This window comes from Heterodontus francisci, chromosome 1 (genome assembly GCF_036365525.1).
Source record: "Heterodontus francisci isolate sHetFra1 chromosome 1, sHetFra1.hap1, whole genome shotgun sequence".
In the NCBI taxonomy this organism is placed as follows: Eukaryota; Metazoa; Chordata; class Chondrichthyes; order Heterodontiformes; family Heterodontidae; genus Heterodontus; species Heterodontus francisci.
Genome location: NC_090371.1, coordinates 277,873,130 through 277,893,090, shown reverse-complemented (window position 1 = coordinate 277,893,090; position 19,961 = coordinate 277,873,130). Strand labels below are relative to the sequence as shown.

The 19,961-nt window shown below is 43.3% G+C and overlaps 1 protein-coding gene across 6 annotated transcripts in view; it reads right to left on the bottom strand.

Moving 5' to 3' along the window:
* Window positions 1-2,156: 2,156 nt before the first annotated feature.
* The window catches only part of ccser1 (coiled-coil serine-rich protein 1), a 1,304,709-nt gene continuing 1,286,904 nt past the window's right edge, over window positions 2,157-19,961 (bottom strand). For 5 of the 6 annotated variants that reach the window (XM_068045908.1, XM_068045891.1, XM_068045926.1 and 2 more), the window contains one exon: window positions 2,157-3,547. In XM_068045908.1, coding sequence (XP_067902009.1) covers window positions 3,047-3,547 — 501 coding nt within the window. In that variant the 3' untranslated portion in view covers window positions 2,157-3,046. The remainder of the gene's footprint in view (window positions 3,548-19,961) is intronic. The other variant, XM_068045965.1, reaches the window with a different exon arrangement.

The window sequence follows — 19,961 nt, the reverse complement described above, 5'->3', positions numbered from 1 at the left end:
CCCCTCTGCCACGGAGCCTGATATCGAGGGCTTGGTAAAATCCAGTCCCAGGAGGTAAAGACAGTTTTTCACAGTGGTTGGAAGTGATTAATTGTGTCTCACAGGATTCAGTTCTGGGGCCACTTCTGTTCACTGTCCAAAACAGGAGGTATAGTTAATTCCTTAGAAAACCAAAGGAAGTGGCAAAGGGATATTGATAAGATGGGAGAATTGGTTATCAAGAGGCAGATAGAATTTCATGTCAATAAGAGTGAGGTGATATATATTGGTTAAAAAAAAGCAACACTCATACCCTGAATGGAAGTAGGCTCAGTGTCGTGAAAGAGCAGAGGGATTTGGGGGCAGGGGTAGGCAGGGGAGGTGGCAGGGCACAGGTTCACAATACATGAAAAGGCAGCGCCTCCAGTGATAAGACAGTTTTATCACAAAAGGTATAAAATACAAAAGCTGAGAAGTAATGATGAGTTACATAAAACATTAATAAGATTTCAGTTAGTGTGTGCAGTATCAGGCTTCAAACTATAGGAAGGATGTTGAGGCTTTAGAAAGAGCATAGCACAGTTTAACTCGGAAGCTGCCTGGTATGAGAAAATATAAATATAGGGCTTTACTTTTTAGAACAGCACAGATTACGGTGTGCTATGACAGGAGTGTTTAAAATTATGAGAGGACGAGGCAGGGTAGATAGAAGCAGACTGTTTCCAGTAGTTGAGGGGGGAGGGCATAGATTCAAGATTAAATGCAAGAAATCAGAGCAGAGAGCAAGCAAAACCTCTTTACACTGAGGGTTGTGAAGGTGTGGAATTCATTTCCAGAGTTGATGGTTGAGGAAGAAACTATAGGGCTTATTTTAACATTTAGTAGTAGTAAAAAATGGCCAGTGGCAGATAGTGAAAATCAGGTGGAGTGTATTAAGGGAAACCAATCTGCAATTACCTGTTTTCTATCACCACTGAAGGTATAATGTAGCCATTATGTCAACATTCAAGATTAGATTGGATAGGTGAATGAAGGAAAAGTGATGTGGGAACAGAGCAGGTAAATGCAATTAGAACTCTTTACGTGGGTGGAGACTAAATGCCAACATGCACCAATTGGGCAAACTAGATTGTTTCCATATGTAACTTCTATATATTTCTATATTAAAACCTTTGGTTCAGTATTTGAACCTGTTCAAGAAAACAACAACTTGTATTTACATCTAGCCTTTAACGTAATAAAATGGCCCAAGATGCTTCACGGGAGAGTTATAAAGCAATATTTGACATCAAGCCACATAAGGAGATATTAGGGCAGATGAGCAAAATCTTGGTCAAAGAGGTAGGTTTTAAGGAGTGTCTTAAAAGGAGGAGAGAGATTACTAATCCATTTGAAAATGAGTCCTTCATCCAAAATATTTTGGGAACCATTGGATTAGACAGATCAATGTACAATCTTCTCCTTCCCAAAATATGACGTTGTTACTATGTATCACAACTCAGGCTGAGAACAGTGACTGGCAAAATGATGTCAGTGGATTAGGATGGTGAAAGTGGAATTGAGATGATGCAAATTCAGGCAGAAGAATGGATAGACTTGGGGAAGAGAGATTGGGGAAGGCTGAGTGTTGTTTGGGTGCACTGAGATTTAGATATGGGGGAGAGGGTGATTGGGAGAATGCTGAACATATATTTGGAGAGGTGAAACTGGACAAGCAACCGTCCTTGCTGGAAATACAGGAGAACTGATACCCTAATCGCATGTGAATAAGCAATCAACCCCAGTCTATTGTCCTGAAGGACCTATCCCCATCTCCTCCAACCAGCAGCAAAGCAACTACTGTCTCCCATTGACCGATTATGAACACACTATGAGATTAGAAGTCCTGCAGAAGCCTCATGACTTGTGGGATTCATTGTACTTTCAGTAATGGCAAGGGTATATAAAACTGGAGTGGGCATGTAACAGAATGGAAGAGAACATCTTTAAACTGTAATATAGTCGACAGTTTTAACAAAAATTCAATTTTTAACCTATTTTGCTACACTCGAGCTAGAAAAATAGAGCAGATCCAATTAAAGCCCATTTCTTAAAACAAGCTATTTTCAGCAAAATAAAATTCAATTAAGTAAAGAGGAGGAGAAAATAAAGAACTTGTATATATTTCCAACCTCTGTTAAAGATAGAAAACATAATGAGCTTTCATTTTTGCTTTGTCCCACTAAAAGTCATTTGTCTTAAAATGGAGCACGAGACTTTGGGGAAATGGCTTTAACTGGAGGGATTCCTTCTCCTTTAAATATCCTTCTGCCCTATGAAGCTGGCACATTTGCAGTTACAAACGACTCTTTCATTCACCAATGACAAAAGACAGCATCTTACACATTATCTTCTTGCCTTGTCAATGTTTGTCAATGGAATTAGTAATAAAATAAGTTGAGGTTTCTCATCACCAAAGCATGCCATCTTGTGAAAAGTCTACTTGTTCAGAAAATGCACAGTTATTTTTTAACATGCTTGCTTTGTCTAAAAGTAAATAGTTTCACATACAAATGCATTTTATCTTTTAAAACATTCATTTCTTTTTGCTATTTTTAAGAACTGGTACAGAAAGGAAATGTTTCATAGCATTATATAGTACCATGTTGGCTCTCGTGGGATGAGGTTCTTCATACGCTGGGTCCATTTATTGGTGAGTTCACATAGAATCATACAGCACAGGAGGCCATTTGGCCCAATGTGCCTGTGCTGGCTCTTTGAAAGAGCTATCCAATTAGTCCCACTCCCCTACTCTTTCCCCATTGAAAGATATCAACCATCACCTTGGCTCAGTTTAATTAAGGTTCATGTGGAAAATGGCTTTTTCTTTTTCTTTTTGGATAGAAACTGCTATGAAAAATCAGAAAGGCCAAATCAGCCTCGGAGAATGTAGGGGATTGTAGGAGGCAGCAGCGTCAAAATGCTTGGCGAGTTTTGGAAGGAATACCCCCTTGGTATCTGGATGGCTTTCTGCGAAAGCAAAAGCAGCTACAAGTTTCGTATTTTCATCATGGGCCTGTGGCACGTTCTAGCCATCTTTCTGGCCCAAAGCCTGCAAGTCAGAGGTGTACAAACTGTGCTGGAGAAAAACATTCTTTCTGCTGTACATGTGCAAGGAGAGCGGTCCACGAGGAGGCTGCCCGAGCCGGCCTACAAATACGGACTGCTGCCTGGGCACAGCAGCCTGATCTTTCCGACCATTCATTAGTTCCAAGACTTCTCCCGCATTGACCTTGGTCTTGATTTTATTCTGCGAAGAACTGCCGCAAGATTCATTGCACTGAACATTTTGCGTCAGCTCCATAGAAGATGTCTCGACTCCGCCATTTTTACACTGGACTCCTCGTCCAACTTCTTGTACTTTCTGGTGGCGTCCAACAAATACACTTGAAACTTGGCATGTTTTACTATCGAAAGCAGCTGCCTGGCCAGGCGATGAATATTTACACAGGTCCTCGGTGGGAATAGGTACTAATCTTTTGTCCCTTGTGCTGAGAGTTTGGCTCACAGTTCTGTTTAGATATGTAACCTGGGGCAAGAAAACAGAGAGGGAGAAAAGAGTTAATGATGCAAAAGAGCACACTAAATAGAATTTATGATCCATAATAGAAAGTACATAAAACATAGTTTAATACACAGCCTTTCCAAGGTGTATTTCATCCTTGCCAACAAATCTTCATTATTAAAATAAAAACAAGAAATGCTGGAAATACTCAGCAGGTCTGGCAGCACCTGTGGAGAGAGAAGCAGTGTTAATGTTTCAGGTCGGTGACCCTTCTTCATTATAGTCTCATTATTGTTGGAGATGGTTTGCCCAAATCAGTATTTAATATACAATAGGAAAGAACGCTTATAGTACGCTGGGTTTGTGTTGTTGCAACAGGCACATTCCTTGCTTTGACCAAGTTGCTCTTTTAATGGCTTTACAATGTGGCATGGCCAATTCAATTTTATACCATTGGCCCTGTCAGCTCCGACTCAGTTGGTAGCACACTTGCTTCTGAGGCCAGAAGGTTGTGGGTCCAAAACCACCTTGGTGACTTAAGCATAAAATCCAGGCTGACACTTTAGTGTGCGACTGAAGATGTGCTGCACTGTCCTAGTTTTAACGTGACTTTGAATCTGTTAAGAGGCTGTTTGCCTGCTCATGAAACCACCTACAATATAAATGAGCCATTTCACCGAGAGAAGGAATAAGCACAATGCTCAATCACTTTTCATTGGACTGTGTACTACAAAGATAATGCAGTGCTACTGAAATGAATTAACACTCGAAGAAACACTGTCATTAACAATACTTCAGTGATCTTGTCAAGTCAACTGAGTATATTCATTTACCTCTTTTGCCCTGTTGAAATCCACAACTCTCTCCAGCCAGTATGCCCAATCATGCTAACTGCCCTCATCATTTTTTACAATCTTCAGAAATGGACTGATGAAAGACATTAATGTGAATCATAATCACTTGTAAATGTTTGATTGTGCAAACTGAGCGCGTGAGACTTCCACATTGAATGGTGGGCCCAGGTGCTTTACCTGTCAAGTTAAAACATGGAGAAAGAGTCACCTTTGGTACTTCTACTCAAATTGCCATTAGCAAATCCAATTTTATGAGGGATACCTTCAAATACATCTTTCTTGCACTTACACTTCTGTTGAGAATCGGTCTTGTTGTTGAGCCCCTGCACAATATGGAAGTGCAGAGAATTCTCCACACCTGGGACCACTTTCACTCAAACTGGCAGGCATTCCATGCTGGCAGAATGACAGTCTCCTATTGTTTGATGTTTTGCTGAACTGCAGGTCAGTGACACTACAACTAAAGAAAGGAGCACTGCATGTCTCCCACTGGCTTTACTCAGGGAAGCTAAAAATATCTTGGAATCATTCCCACGTAAAAAAAAATTGTTCATGTGTTGTGATATAACCTCACCTACGCTTTCTCTCACAAAATACATTCACTCACAGTTTTAAGGAAACTGGAATACAAATGGACTCAAATTCCACCTCACTAACTTTTCTATTTGTTACCTGCCCTCAATGTTAATCACACTTCGTCCAATAAATGCACATTCTTCTGGATAGACCATGCTTACTTTGGTTAAGAAAGCATGTTAAAATTTCCATGAAAACGTATGCAACCTTCTCTTACTTAGACAGAAAAACAGCAAAATGAGTATCCCTTTTGTTTCAATGGCAATTGGCACATGTCCGTCATGTGATTTGACCCATCCCTTTGCGTGTTTGCAAACAAACAAAAGCACCCTTTTCTGATGAAGACAGCACTCCCTTTAATTGATTTCAATGGATGAATCCTGCACTCCTGGGCTGGATTTTATAGAGGCCTCAACGTTGGGATCCGTGGCTGGGGGTGGAACCATGAAGATTGCCCAGATGAGGCACGCCACGGACTTCAATGCCGGCGGGGCCCATCCCGATATTGCTGGCGACGGCGAGGCCTTGTGGCGGGCCACTCCCGCTGCTCGGCTATGGGACCGTAATTTAATTATTCAAATAAATTTACTTACCTGCATTAATGGGCTGAATTTTATAAGCCCGCCGCCAAAATCGACGGTAGGTGAAAGCTATGGCAGCCCGCCCGTGCTCATTTAAATAGCGGCGTCTCATTTAAATAGCCGGGGTGAGCCATTTCCCCGCGTCCCCCCTCCACCGATCACGTGGCAGCTGACGCCATTTTTAAAGGGCTGTTAACCCTACCGGTAAATTTAAATATTAAAAGAAACATTGAATGAAAGAAAATAAATACATTTATTTTGCCCCTCTCCCAAACCCCCAATATCAATGAGATTAATTATTTGCCCTTTCCCCCCCAAACGCACTTACCTTCACAATCTGACCCCCCCCCCCCACCCCCACCCAAACTGTACAAACTTTCAACTATAACTCTTCCCACCATCCCCTACACCCGTGACATTATTTTGACACAGGCCCCCTAGCCCCGCACTGAGAAACTTACCTCTTCCACTCCCCCTCCCCACCAGTGTTGCGCCTCGTTTCCCTGGACGGGGATCCGAAGGCGTGGCAGTGCTGGCCGCCAGGATGAAGATCGCGGTGGCACTTCAGGAGATGACGGGAAAGTCATTAATACAGGTAAGTAAATTTATTTGACTATTTAAATGACAGTCCCGTTGCAGAGTGACGGGTTGGGGGGGGTGGGGGAGGCGGCGCCACGAGACCTTGCATGCCACCGGCAAGATCGGGACTGGTCCTGCCTGCGCACAGGCAGCTGATGCCATTGCTGAGAACAGACGACCCGCCCCCTCCACGTGATCGGGTCGGGGTGGGGTTGGTGGGAGCAGCCCACCCCGGGGCTTATAAAATTCAGCCCCTGCAGTGCAATTGTAATTCAGACGCATTTCATTCAAACTCAAATGTGAAACTCTGGTGCTCAGAAATGTACAAGGCATCTTTCAGAGATATACTAATGCAAAACAGAATACTTATAATTTTTCCTCAAGCAGTCATATGCATTATGCAAAAATCACATTGTAAAAAATCATGAAGCCAAATTAGAAGGGAGCGAAATAATGATCAGAAAATAACATGAGCACAAAGCACCCTGACTGCATGACAATACAAACTGTAAACAGAAGAAATATTAATGCCATAATCATATTGTATGCCAAGTTCAGCTAATATTAGCATTTATATATTGTCTAATGTACTATAAACTAGTGCTACTTTGCAAAAAATATTAAAGGTCTAAAAATATTTTGGATCATCAGGACCCTTTGCAAGCAGCCATTTAGCATTACAATACTGAGATTAAGACGTCACTTAAGTAGGCTTTTCTGTACTGGCAATTAGCGCAGTTTTCATATCCATAAGCAAAATGACATGATTTTTTTAGGCTATTGGTTAGGTCAAACCCTGAAGTTGTTGCTGTCAGTATTGTAGTGTCCTCTCTCCTTCCTAAATATGAACTACGATCACATATGTGGAGTTTCCAAGTAATTCGGTGAAGATTATTTCTTGATGAATCTGCATGATTGCCAGTTTTATGTAAATGCCATCCCAAGTCAAGAACAAGGAGCCTATTGAGGGTTGTCTGCACTGACAGGTTCTGCCAGCACAAAAACCAATCAAGAATAATATAAAACCCACAAAAGAAAAATTATCCATTTTGAAAAAAATAAGCAAACCAACCAGTTTGACAGAGGCACCTTTAACTGAGCTTCACAATTTGTTCCAAACTATCTTCCGTTGTGTACCACTTTCCATTAGGAAGTGAGATGAAACTGTCCAAACAACAGTCGTTGGACCACAATGTTCAGGTTTCCTGTTTTCTCTACATATCTCCGAGATCCCTTGCTCATTTTTTGTATCTCCAAGATTCCTCCCATATTCTATCAGCCTCCAAAGTTACCTTCTCACTACTTCAAAGCTCCTCTTCCATGCCTACATTTCTGGACACCTTTCCACCTTTCACCCTGCAAGGAGTTGGAGATAAATTGGGATTTTCCACCATTTTGCTGAGCCACTCTGTGCATTCTCTGTGCAAAGCATGTTACTTCATACACTGAATTAACATCACTTACACCAATTAATTGTTAGCTGCTTTAGATGCATTGAAGGATTATTATGACAGTTGTGTCATGATTTTCAGGCAATCCAGCATATTAAATCCTACTTTAATGACATGACTTATTTACTTTAATAAGGTTGCAAAATTGCATGCATTGCCAATTCTGCTTTTTGGTGGTAAAACTTCAACACGTTTGGCTGGGAATTTCCTCAGAAACATACAGGCAATGTCGGACAGGAAAACACCCTCTGGTCCATCGATCCTGTCCTGCACAATTGTGAAGACTTATGGTACATTCATTGATCTTACCAAAGCCTTTGACCTCGTCAGCAGACGTGGTCTCTTCAGACTACTAGAAAAGATCGGATGTCCACCAAAGCTACTAAGTATCATCACCTCATTCCATGACAATATGAAAGGCACAATTCAGCATAGCGGCGCCTCATCAGACCCCTTTCCTATCCTGACTGGCGTGAAACAGGGCTGTGTTCTTGCACCACACTGTTTGGGATTTTCTTCTCTCTGCTGCTCTCACATGCGTTCAAGTCTTAAGAAGGAATTTTCCTCCACACAGGATCAGGTGGCAGGTTGTTCAACCTTGCCCATCTAAGAGCGAAGACCAAAGTATGGAAAGTCCTCATCAGGGAACTCCTCTTTGCTGACGATGCTGCATTAACATCTCACACTGAAGAGTGTCTGCAGAGTCTCATCGAAAGGTTTGTGGCTGCCTGCAACGAATTTGACCTAACCATCAGCCTCAAGAAAATGAACATCATGGGACAAGGCGTCAGAAATGCTCCATCCATCAATATCAGCGACCACGCTCTGGAAGTGGTTCAAGAGTTCACCTACCTAGGCTCAACTATCACCAGTAACCTGTCTCTCGATGCAGAAATCAACAAGCGCATGGGAAAGGCTTCCACTGCTATGTCCAGACTGGCCAAGAGAGTATGGGAAAATGGCGCACTGACACGGAACACAAAAGTCCACGTGTATCAAGCCTGTGTCCTCAGTACCTTGCTCTATGGCAGCGAGGCCTGGACAACGTATGTCAGCCAAGAGCGACGTCTCAATTCATTCCATCTTCGCTGCCTCCAGAGAATACTTGGCATCAGGTGGCAGGACCGTATCTCCAACACAGAGGTCCTCGAGGTGACCAACATCCCCAGCTTGTACACACTACTGAGTCAGTGGTGCTTGAGATGGCTTGGCCATGTGAGCCGCATGGAAGATGGCAGGATCCCCAAGGACACATTGTACAGCGAGCTTGCCACTGGTATCAGACCCACCGGCCGTCCATGACTCTGCTTTAAAGACGTCTGCAAACGCGACATGAAGTCCTGTGACATTGATCACAAGTCGTGGGAGTCAGCTGCCAGCGATCGCCAGAGCTGGCGGGCAGCCATAAAGGCGGGGCTAAAGTGTGGCGAGTCGAAGAGACTTAGCAGTTGGCAGGAAAAAAGACAGAAGCGCAAGGGGAGAGCCAACTGTGTAAAAGCCCTGACAACCAATTTTATCTGCAGCACCTGTGGAAGAGTCTGTCACTCTAGAATTGGCCTTTGTAGCCACTCCAGGCACTGCTCCACAAACCACTGACCACCTCCAGGCGCTTACCCATTGTCTCTCGAGACAAGGAGGTCAAAGAAGAAGAAGAAGATGGTACATTCACTTCCCATCCCACCTGAAACCATGTCAACTCCTAGGCAAGAGGAAAAATTGTATTATGTTTAGTTAAAAAAAAAGTGATTATAGCTGAGAAGTTCCTCAGAGTTGCTTCTGTTTTGTCATTGTAACGTTACTGGAAGTATAATGAGAATTCCTTTTTTGAAACCCTCAACCAAAACCTTCTACTGTAGTCCTCTCCACCCACTCTATCATATACCTGGGGAGCTGTTGTTTGAAATATACTAACCATATCACAAGGTATAAAGAGGGCCATTTATCCAGAAAGACCCCAAATCCAACTCCCACAGCATTCAGCTGTTTCTTAAATGATTCTGTTTTCTGCATTATCATACTTCAGCCATGCATACAGCAGTTTCAGTTACTATTACACAGAAAGAATGTGGTCAGAAAATGAGAGCTTTTAAGAGTTATATTATCTTGAGTCAAAAAAGGAATGTTTGTTGCACTTCCAGTGAAGTTAGTAGCAGAACAGCAGCAGGAAATTCTTGGCTGTAATCCTTTTCTCCTCACTAAAAATAATATAATTTTTAGTCACATCATGGCATGGGTTACACAAACTTGTTATTCATGTTCTTTAATGGTCTGTTCACTGGGTTAGTGGATGATCCTGAAAAGCTCGAGTTTAAAAGTAGTAGATGATTTAAACCCCCTTGTAGAACATGCAATCATACAATGTCAATCACTCATGCAGACTTCACAAAGGAACTAATTGTAAACCACCAGTACGGGAAAGGAAATTACAATTAGATGTAGCCATAGTCATGAGACAGAATGCAGCTGACACAATGACGATTAATTCCTATCAACTGAATCACAAATTAAGATGCCATATCTAAAGGGGGATTGTTTCCTTCAAACTTTTAATTGTCTTTGGCTTGATAGATTTGATATACCGTGATGGGAATACAGGACAATCCCACATCCTGTTGGATTACAGTTATGCTAATCGGCTGAAACAGTTGTAAACAGCAGACAGGTTTGTCTTCGATAATTGAAAGGACGAGTGTAGAACGAGTGTAAAGAACAAGTGTTCTGTTAAAACTAGATTGTAAAGGCCCTGGTGGCATTTTCTTGCTTTCATGCAGCTGGGAACCTCCTTGAGAAAGATTTGGAGCTTTCTTTTTGCCAGCTGCTTATGATGGATTTTAATGGAGAATCGAGAGCAATAATCTTGTTAGTTTTTTTGTATTAAATGAAAGGACTTTACTCTGAAGAAACAATTCTTGTAAAGAAAAATGATTTATGGCAATAAATTTGAGCCAAGAATGGAGCACGTAATCTGGGTTAACACTTTAGTGCAGTACAGAGGGAGTGCTGCACTGTCAGAGGGTCTGTCTTTCAGATGGGGAGCTAAACCGAGGTCTTGCCTGCCTTCTCAAGTTAAATATCCCATCGCACCATTTGAAGAAGAGCAGGGAGTTTATCCCAGCGTCTTGGTCAACACTTATCCCTCAACCAACAGCTTTAAAGCAAATTACTCGGTCATTTATCTCATTGGTATTTGTGGAATCTCATTGTGCATGAACTGTGCTGTAGCATTTCACGACTGTATGACAGTAACTACACTTCAAAGTTGCTTCATTATCTGTTAAGCACTTTGGGACATCCAGGGGACGTGACAGGCATTTTTATAAATGCAAGTTCTTTCAGTTTAGTTTAGTTTAGTTTAGTTTAGAGATACAGCACTGAAACAGGCCCTTCGGCCCACCGAGTCTGTGCCGACCATCAACCACCCATTTATACTAATCCTACACTAATCCCATATTCCTACCACATCCCCACCTGTCCCTATATTTCCCTACCACCTAACTATACTAGGGGCAATTTTATAATGGCCAATTAACCTATCAACCAGCAAGTCTTTGGCATGTGGGAGGAAACTGGAGCACCCAGAGGAAACCCACGCAGACACAGGGAGAACTTGCAAACTCCGCACAGGCAGTACCCAGAATCGAACCCGAGTCCCTGGAGCTGTGAGGCTGCGGTGCTAACCACTGCGCCACTGTGCCGCCCCACAGTGTTGACCCCAGTCTTTAACCTTAGCCATCACAATACATTATCCTTTACTGGGCTGGATGACACTTCTAGTTAGTGGATGATCCTTCACACTTCTGCAGCCTCACGTTGCCATCCAGGTCAGAAGTCAGAGGGCGATGGAAGTTTCCAGATACAATGAGATTGGACAATTTCTTATTGATTTTCTATAGCAGAAACCCTGCCTCGCAACATATACTCCCCTCCCTTCAAAACAAGCAAGCCCTCACCTCCCCTAACACTTATTTTTCTTGATGGCAATAGAATCTCCAACTGCTTCTTATTCAACGCCCGTGTTAAATGTAAATCACACATTGTGGGTGGACTCTTGTTCAGCTGCCCGCCGAAGTCAGCGGCGGGTGGAGGAAGCAGTGCCCGGCCGCATGTCGGTGAGCCACCGCAATCTTCAGTACAGCAGCTCATTTGAATGGACCACCACCTTCCCCCCCCCAGCCCCCCAAACCCCAACACCGATCACGTGGTGGAGGAGGCCCGTCCATCACTGGCAATGGCGTCAGCTGCCTGTGCGTGGGCGCCGATGCCATTTTTAAAGGGCTTGGAGCCCTTCCAGAATTTTTTAAGAAATCACTACACATTTTTGAAAACAACTGAAACCTGTATGTTTGGATCTCTCCCACACCGCTCCTCCCCATTATCCACAATATTAAATACTTTCCCTCTCCACCCCCCAAAAAATGGTGTTTTCCAAATGATCTTTCCTCGCTCAAAGTGCACAATCTATCAACTTTAACCCTTCCCACCAACCCCTCCACCAATGAAAGCCCTTTATCGCTGCTATTCATCATTCCCCCACCCCCCTCACTGCCCCCACACTGGAAAAATTGCCTGCTCCCCCCTCCCAACCAGTGTGCTGCCTCGATTCACCGGACGGGGAGCAGAAGGCGTGGGAGTGCCGACCAACAGCACAAAGATCACACTTGGACCGGAGGTGGCGGCGGGTTTGCAATTAAGGCAGGTATTTAAATTTTTACAAATATGTAAATGCAGGGCCTGTCACCAAGCGGCGGGGAGGCCACCACGAGGCCTCTCCACCTTGGTGAAGATAGGGATGGCATTGAGGTCGGGAGTGGGCCTCTTCCGGAGTGATCTTCAGGTTCCCCCCGCTATGGACTCCGACGTCCTGTGGGGGAACTGAATTCCCTCCTGTGTATCCAGTTCTCACAATCATAAAGCAAGTCTATGACGTCTTGACCTGAACCAAACCCAACTTTGAAAGGTAATAGCAAAATAATTCTCTTAGCCTGCTTTCTCTGTAAAGATAAATTTGAGTTGCTATTGTAAATTATTTGGCTGTGGTCCTTCAATTTATGGTACAATTGTTGCTGTAACTTTTATTTTTAATGGACCAAACAGAATGTCTCATTGTCTGGGAATATAAATTTGCTAAAGATCTGGGCAGCAATTCCAAAGAACTTTTTGTCATTTTCATATACAATGCTTCTCCATAACAAATTGGATTCTTGTTTCACTTAGACTCACAACCTTAAGTCTTCATTTGAAGAATATGATCCTGCAGTTAATGATGAAAAATGCAATCGTTCCGCAAAGGAACAGGTCTTTGAGACGTCTTTCAGTGCAGGACGTTGGTCCCTGAGAAATTGGGCCAAAAAAAGGGTGCAATAAGGTCCACGCTTTATTGCCCAAGGGGCTCATTTCTCCACTCCTCACTTTCCTATGCTTTCCTCTTCAGTTGATCGTAAGAGCTTCTCATTTTTTTTTTAACTTCCATGAGAAATGATCAATATGACTAGGGAAAAGTACGAGGGGGGTTCCCATTGATTTCCTGATGTGTGCTTTAAAGAAACACAAGTCCTCTTCTTGAAGCAGCCGTTGTCCCTCGAGGTTCTAACCTTTTAAAATTAATTTAATGGGACGTGGGCATCAATGGCTAGGCCAGCATTTATTGCCCATCCCAAACTGTCTTTGAGAAGGTGGTGGTGAGCCTCCTTCTTGAACAGCTGCAGTCCATGTGGGGTAGATACACCCACAGTGCTGTTCGGAAGGGAATTCCAGGATTTTGACCCAGTGATGGTGAAGGAACGGCGATATAGTTCCAAGTCAGGATGGTGTGTGGCTTGGAGGGGAACCTGCAGGTACTGTTCGCATGCTCAAATACCATCACCGCCGACAATTTGCTGGTTCCACTGTTAGCCATGGCTTGTAACCCCGAACATGGGACTCTTACCTGGGCCTGGGGTGACCTGCAAAAGGGCTGGGAAGACCACACCCTGAGGTCTCAAATGCCCCGCTACCCCGTATGGCTGCATTCAAAGAAGAACAAACACTAAGTTGGCTGAAAATTTGCTGATGTAATAACAGGAACAATGCTTCAAATTTTAATTGGCTGAGGAGGTAAAAGGTGTTAGTTTGCCTGTCCTATTATGGATTTTGTTTTTATCTCATTAAATTTTTCCGTTCCTCTCTGAAGATGATGAAGTTGGAATAGTCTCCACTTGCCTGGATGGGTGCAGCTCCAACAACACTCAAGAAGCTCAACACCATCCTGGACAAAGTAGCCCACTTGATTGGCACCCCATTCACAACCTTCAACATTCACCCCCTTCACCACCGACGCACAGTGGCAGAAGTGCGTACCATCTACAAGATGCACTGCAGCAATGCACCAAGGCTCCTTCGACAACACCTTCCAAACCTGCGACCTCGACCATCTGGAAGGACGAGGGCAGCAGATGCGTGGGAACACCACCACCTTCAAGTACCTTTACAATAATCACAGAAATGTACTTGGGTCCTCAACAAGGTGGAAGTATCTACAAGGCCTGCAGCCTTCACTAACTGAATCAAGCTGTTATCATGATAGGTCCCCAGCTGCCAAGAATGAGGCAGATTAATTTTGTCATGAACATTGCTTTTAAACAGTTACTGGAGTGAAGAAAGGACTTGTTAAACAGATCAGCCGTAGCTGGAAAAGATATTTGCATATTAACAAACGGTGATTGGAAGGATAAAAGGCCATTCCCTGATGCATTCAACCCACAATGGACCTTGATCACCAGGTATTGTGTGTAAGAGGAGCATTCCAGAGACTGCTAAGGTAATACAATCCAAGACATGGTCAGACCAGTTAGTCACATGACTAACCTGCTTGGAAACCTGGGCTTTTCTGAATTGTACAAACAGTTTGAACTCAGAAAGACTTTTTGCTCCTGGACTGAGAAGTTCTGAATTGTACAAACAGTTTGAACTCAGAAAGACTTTTTGCTCCTGGACTGAGAAGATCTCTCCTGTCTGCTCTCATCTCTTTCTCACAAGCCTCTGAATCCACTGAAGACACACGAACCTCAAGAGAGAAAATTCTACAGCGAACAAGGTTTAAGAAGAATACTGGGTCCCAACGAAAAGCAAGATATACCTACAATCAAGGACTCTACAGTGAGCTCAATGAACCATAACAAAAACTCTTTAGATATTGCCTCAAACTTTTCAACTTTATTTTTCTTCTGCTCTTTTCTGTCTCTATTTGCATGTGTCTATCGTGTATCTGTAGGTGTTAATCAAATTAGAGTTTAACTTCAAGTTTAATAAATTTCAACTTTTTTTCCTTAAACCTAAGAAAGCCTGTTTCTGCTGGTTTCTTTGCCTTATAATTGAAAAGCAGTGAACAAGGATTCACCAAGGGGGAGCTAAAAACACGGTGTGTTTAAAATTAAACCCTGTTATGGTAAGACCAGGTAAAGGCTGAGATGGACCCCTAGACACCTTTTTCAACTGGTCGTAACACTGTGCTTTGAGAACTGTTGCTCATTTCAATGGAAAGCATCAATAATGAGAAAAGCAAAATACTGCAAGTGCTGGAAATTTGAAATCAAAGCAGAAAATGCTGGAAATGCTTTACAGGTCAGGCAACATCTGTAGCCGGAGAAACAGAGTTAAGATTTCAGGTTGTAGACCTTTCATCAGAACTGGCAAAAATTAGAGATTTAACAAGTTTATGCAAGGACAGAGGATTGGAAAAGATTGGGGGCAAGGGGGAGAAGATTATAAGAAATAGGAGCAGGGGTAGGCCATTCAGCCCCTCAAACCTGCTCCGCCATTCAAGAAGATCATGGCTGATCTAATCGTGGGCTCAATTCCACTTTCCTGCCAGCCCCCATAACACTTGACTCCCTTGTAGATCAAAAATATGTCTAACTCAGCCTTGAATATATTCAATGACCCAGCCTCCACTGTGTCGTGTTGTGCTGAGTTTCTTTTTTATGTGGAGCTGTTAAGCAGATCAGTGAGTCTTCTTAGACGCAGGCCTGATATTCAGATTCAACACAACACTCTTTATTATCTTAACTGTTTACACTGTATGAGCTTGAATTGTTACTCAGGTCCAGGCCATTCCCATGCTGCTGAGTGTGCTCTGTCTGTAAGCCATGTGCTCAGCGTCTCCTTCCAGGATGGTGTCCACTGTGTGTGTGTATATATATGGTGACCTCAGCAGTTACACTTGTGGCCTGGTCTCTTAAAGGTAAGGTTAAAAGTGAGGTCACCATTACACTACATTACACAACATTACACACTGCTCTCTGGGATAGAAAATTCCAAAGATTAACGACCCTCTAAGAGAAGAAATTCCTCTTCATCTGCATTTTAAATGGGAGACTTCTTGTTTTGAAACTGTGCCCCCTAGTTCTAGATTCCCCCACGAGGGCATATAGCCTCTCAGCATCTACCCTGTCAAGCCCCTCAGAGTCTTATATCTTTCAATCAGATCATCTCTCGTTCTTCTAAATTCCAATGAGTATAGGCCGAACCTGCTCAATCTGTCCTCATAAGGCAACTCCTTCATCTCTGGAACCAACGTAGTGAACCTTCTCTGAACTGCTTCCAATGCAAGTATATTAAATAAGGAGACCAAAACTGTATCTCGTACTCTAGGTGCGGTCTCACCAATGACCCGTACACCTGGAGCAAGACTTCAGTACTTTTATACTCCAACCCCCTTGCAATAAATGCCAACATTCCATTTGCCTTCCTAATTACTTGCTGTGCTTGCAGCTAACTTTTTGTGATTCATGTACAAGGACACCCAGATCCCTCTGTACTGCAGCATTCTGCAGTCTCTTGCCATTTAAATAATATTCTATGTTTCTATTCTTCCCACCAAGGGCAGCACAGTGACGCAGTGGTTAGCACTGCAGCCTCACAGCTCCAGCGACCCACTTTCAGTTCTGGGTACTGCCTGTGTGGAGTTTGCAAATTCTCCCTGTGACCGCGTGGGTTTCCGCCGGGTGCTCCTGCTTCCTCCCACAGCCAAAGACTTGCAGGTTGGTAGGTAAATTGGCTGTTGTAAATTGCCCCTAGTGTAGGTAGGTGGTAGGAGAATGGTCGGGATGTGGTAGGGAATATGGGATTAATGTAGGATTAGTATAAAATGGGTGGTTGTTGGTTGGCACAGACTTGGTGGGCCGAAGGGCCTGTTTCAGTGCTGTATCTCTAAATAAACAAAGTGAACAACCTCATATTTTCCCACATTATACTCCATGAGATCCTGTGGCACTCCAATAATTACAGTTTGCCAACCTGAAAATGCACTATTTATCCCCACTCTCTGTTTCCTGTTAGTTAGTCAATCCTTTATCCATGCTAATATATTACCCCCAGCACCAAGAGTTTTGATTTAATGTAGTAATCTTTTATGTGGCACCTTACTGAATGCCTTTTGGAAATCTAAATGCACTACATCTACTGGTTCCCCTTTATCCACCCTACTTGTTACATCCTCAAAAAACTCTAATAAACTAGTCAAACACAATTTCCTTTTCATAAAAGCATGTTGACTCTGCCTGATTGCAATATGATTTTCTAAGTGTCCTGCTACTACTAAAGGAACAGAATGTTGGTGACATGTTGGAAGGCAGGGGAGATTAAATGACAAAAGGGATGATGGTGCAATTAAAAGGGATGATGGTGCAATTAATGGGACAAGACACAAAAGATGGGTCTAGAGGATATGTGAACGGTAACAGCAGAATCATTACCAGCACCTTCTGTCCAAAAAAATGGGAGTAGTGATTATGATCTGAAATTGTTGAACTCACTGTTGAGTCTTGATGCTTGTGAAGTACTATATTGAAAGATAAGGTCCTGTTCCTCAAGTTTCCACTGAGCTTCATTAAAACAATGTAGGAGGCTGAGGACAGAGAGTTCAGAGTGGGAGCGGGACAGAGAATTAATATGGCAAATGACCAGAAGCTCAGGATCATGCTTGTGGACTGAACGGAATTGTTCAGCAAAGTGGTCACCCAATCTGCATGGATCTACGTGCATCAATAATGAACCTTGTTCAGAGCATAAAGATTACTCTTTATCACATGTAAGCGTTTTCATTGGTACTTTATTTGAAAGACAGACTAGAAGAGACAATATGCTGGGGGTAATGAGAAAACTATGGGCAGTTTCTACACATTTTGAAATAAGCTCCTAGTGTGTAGTGTGCCTGATGCTGCATTTATACTGTAGGATGGTGATTAAAGTAGGCGTGGAATAATGGAACACTGACATTAGGGGGTGGATTTTCCATGAGGGATTCTAAACCCCGCTGTCAGGCTGAAATGTGGGTCAGAAATCCGCACTGTGTGGGAAACAGTCACTCATTGTGATTTTCCTTGGGGCGGTCAATTAACAGCCAGAGAATGAGCTCGCAGTCCAATTAAGGGCGATGAGCAGGTTCTTGAAGATGGACGGCCAATCAGAGGCCTACCAGCTTGAAAGGAGCAGCAGGCTGCAAAGGAAGGTGAATAAAGGAGAGGGTACTTCAAAATGGAGGTGTCCTGTCTCCAACTTGTTAAAATTTAAAAAAAAAAAATGGCTTTTGCAGCTAGGCCACCACTGTAGTGCATGGGGTGTTGGGGGCCGGGGGGGTTGGGGGCAGAATGTCCCTCCACAGGGTGGCCTGTAGCTGCAGCTACATCCAGGCAGGCTTGAAGGTCCTGCCACCAGGAAGGCACCTCCAGGCAATTAAACTGAACCCCTGTCACATGCGGGAACCTGTAGGCCAAGTGGAAAATCCCAGTCATCCTCCATTAATTGGCCTTAAGTGGCCGTTAACTACCTGGATTGGCTCTCTGCTGCATGCGGGTAGGTGGTCCTGTCGTGCCCCCCACCCCTTCCAACTTCTGCGATAATGGGCCGGGGTTGGAATGGAGTGGGAGCTGACATGAAGGCCGCCAAACTATTTCGATTGCCTGCCCACTCTGCTCCCGGCCAGCGAGGCCTAAAAATCAAGGCCTGGGTGTCAGTCTTGGCTCAGTGGTAGTATCTCTGAGTCAGAAAATAGTGGGTTCAAGTCTCACCTCAGAGACTTTAGCACAACATCTAGGCTGACACTTCAATACAGTACTGAGGGAGTTCTGAACTGTCGGAGATGTCATCTTTTGATTGAGACATTAAACCGAGGCATAACAGATCCCACAACAGTATTTGAATAAGAGCATGGGATTTCCCCTGGTCTCCTGTATAATATTTACTTCTTGACTGTGGGAGAGAACCTCTCTTGTGCTGACTGACCTTCCTGACATTGCTTTGTATTCCCTCCTCTCAACATTGTCAGACAGGGGGATTCCCATTGGAAACCTCATTGGTGTCAGTAATAATACTGGTACAAAAACATATTTACATAAATGGTTACAAAAGCTCATGAGAATCTAAATGCCAACAGACCAAAAACTGACTAAGGGATGACTGAAATATACTAATGTTGTGACGTTTCTATAATCTCCAAGATAATTACTGCCACCTCTAGCAACTCTGGATGTGCATTGAAAATTGGCATTTTTTTTACATCAAGCATCTAGCATACCAAAATACTGGGCAAGGCCGAGCAGGACTGACATGCCTCAAATTAATTTAAATATGAAGCACTTGTTCATTTGAGATGGACACTTCTGATACCGCTGGTCCAGCTCGATGGAAAACACAACTGGACAGAAACTCAGCACATTTCCAGTGGGGTCAGATATCAAACCATTCTCTAGACCTGGCCACCACCTTATTGCCATCAGCAGTGATGAGAAAATCCAGGCTTGCAAGACCTCAAACTGGATGATAAAGCAATAGAAATGACAGATTGAAACAAATGTAAGAAAAACGAGGAAGAACTTTAACAGACCTATGAAAGATGATGTTGATGATCTTTGTACAGCTACTATTTGCAGAGCAAGAACTATGATGTCCAACGTCCAATGCTTCCTACCCATGAGCCATTTCCCATGGCTATAAATGAGCTGATCATCAGATGACAAGCCAGCAAGTTCGCTCCAATTAGCGGCACACTGCAGCTTGCAAATTACAATTGCTTCGAGCTTCCCCAAAGTTATCTCTAAAATTGTTGACTTGAACGCAGTTGGTGATGTGCAGAATGCAATCAAAATGATTGTATAAGATCTTGCAGCTTCCCAAGCACATCCAAGTAAGAGGTCTTCTGAGTTAGCACCCTGCAAGAGCGTGTATCAGGAATGATATCTATGCTCAGTTCCAAAACAAGGCTTTTTTTTGAAGTGACCATTTTGTTTGACTCTGGGCCACGTTGGAACTGATATCAGAATCTACATGCCTGTCTCTGTGTTGTCAAACAAGAAAGGTACTGTGCTCATTAGTGACAACATCGATAAACAAATAGCTTCCTTCCAGTCGCAAGAATGTCTTT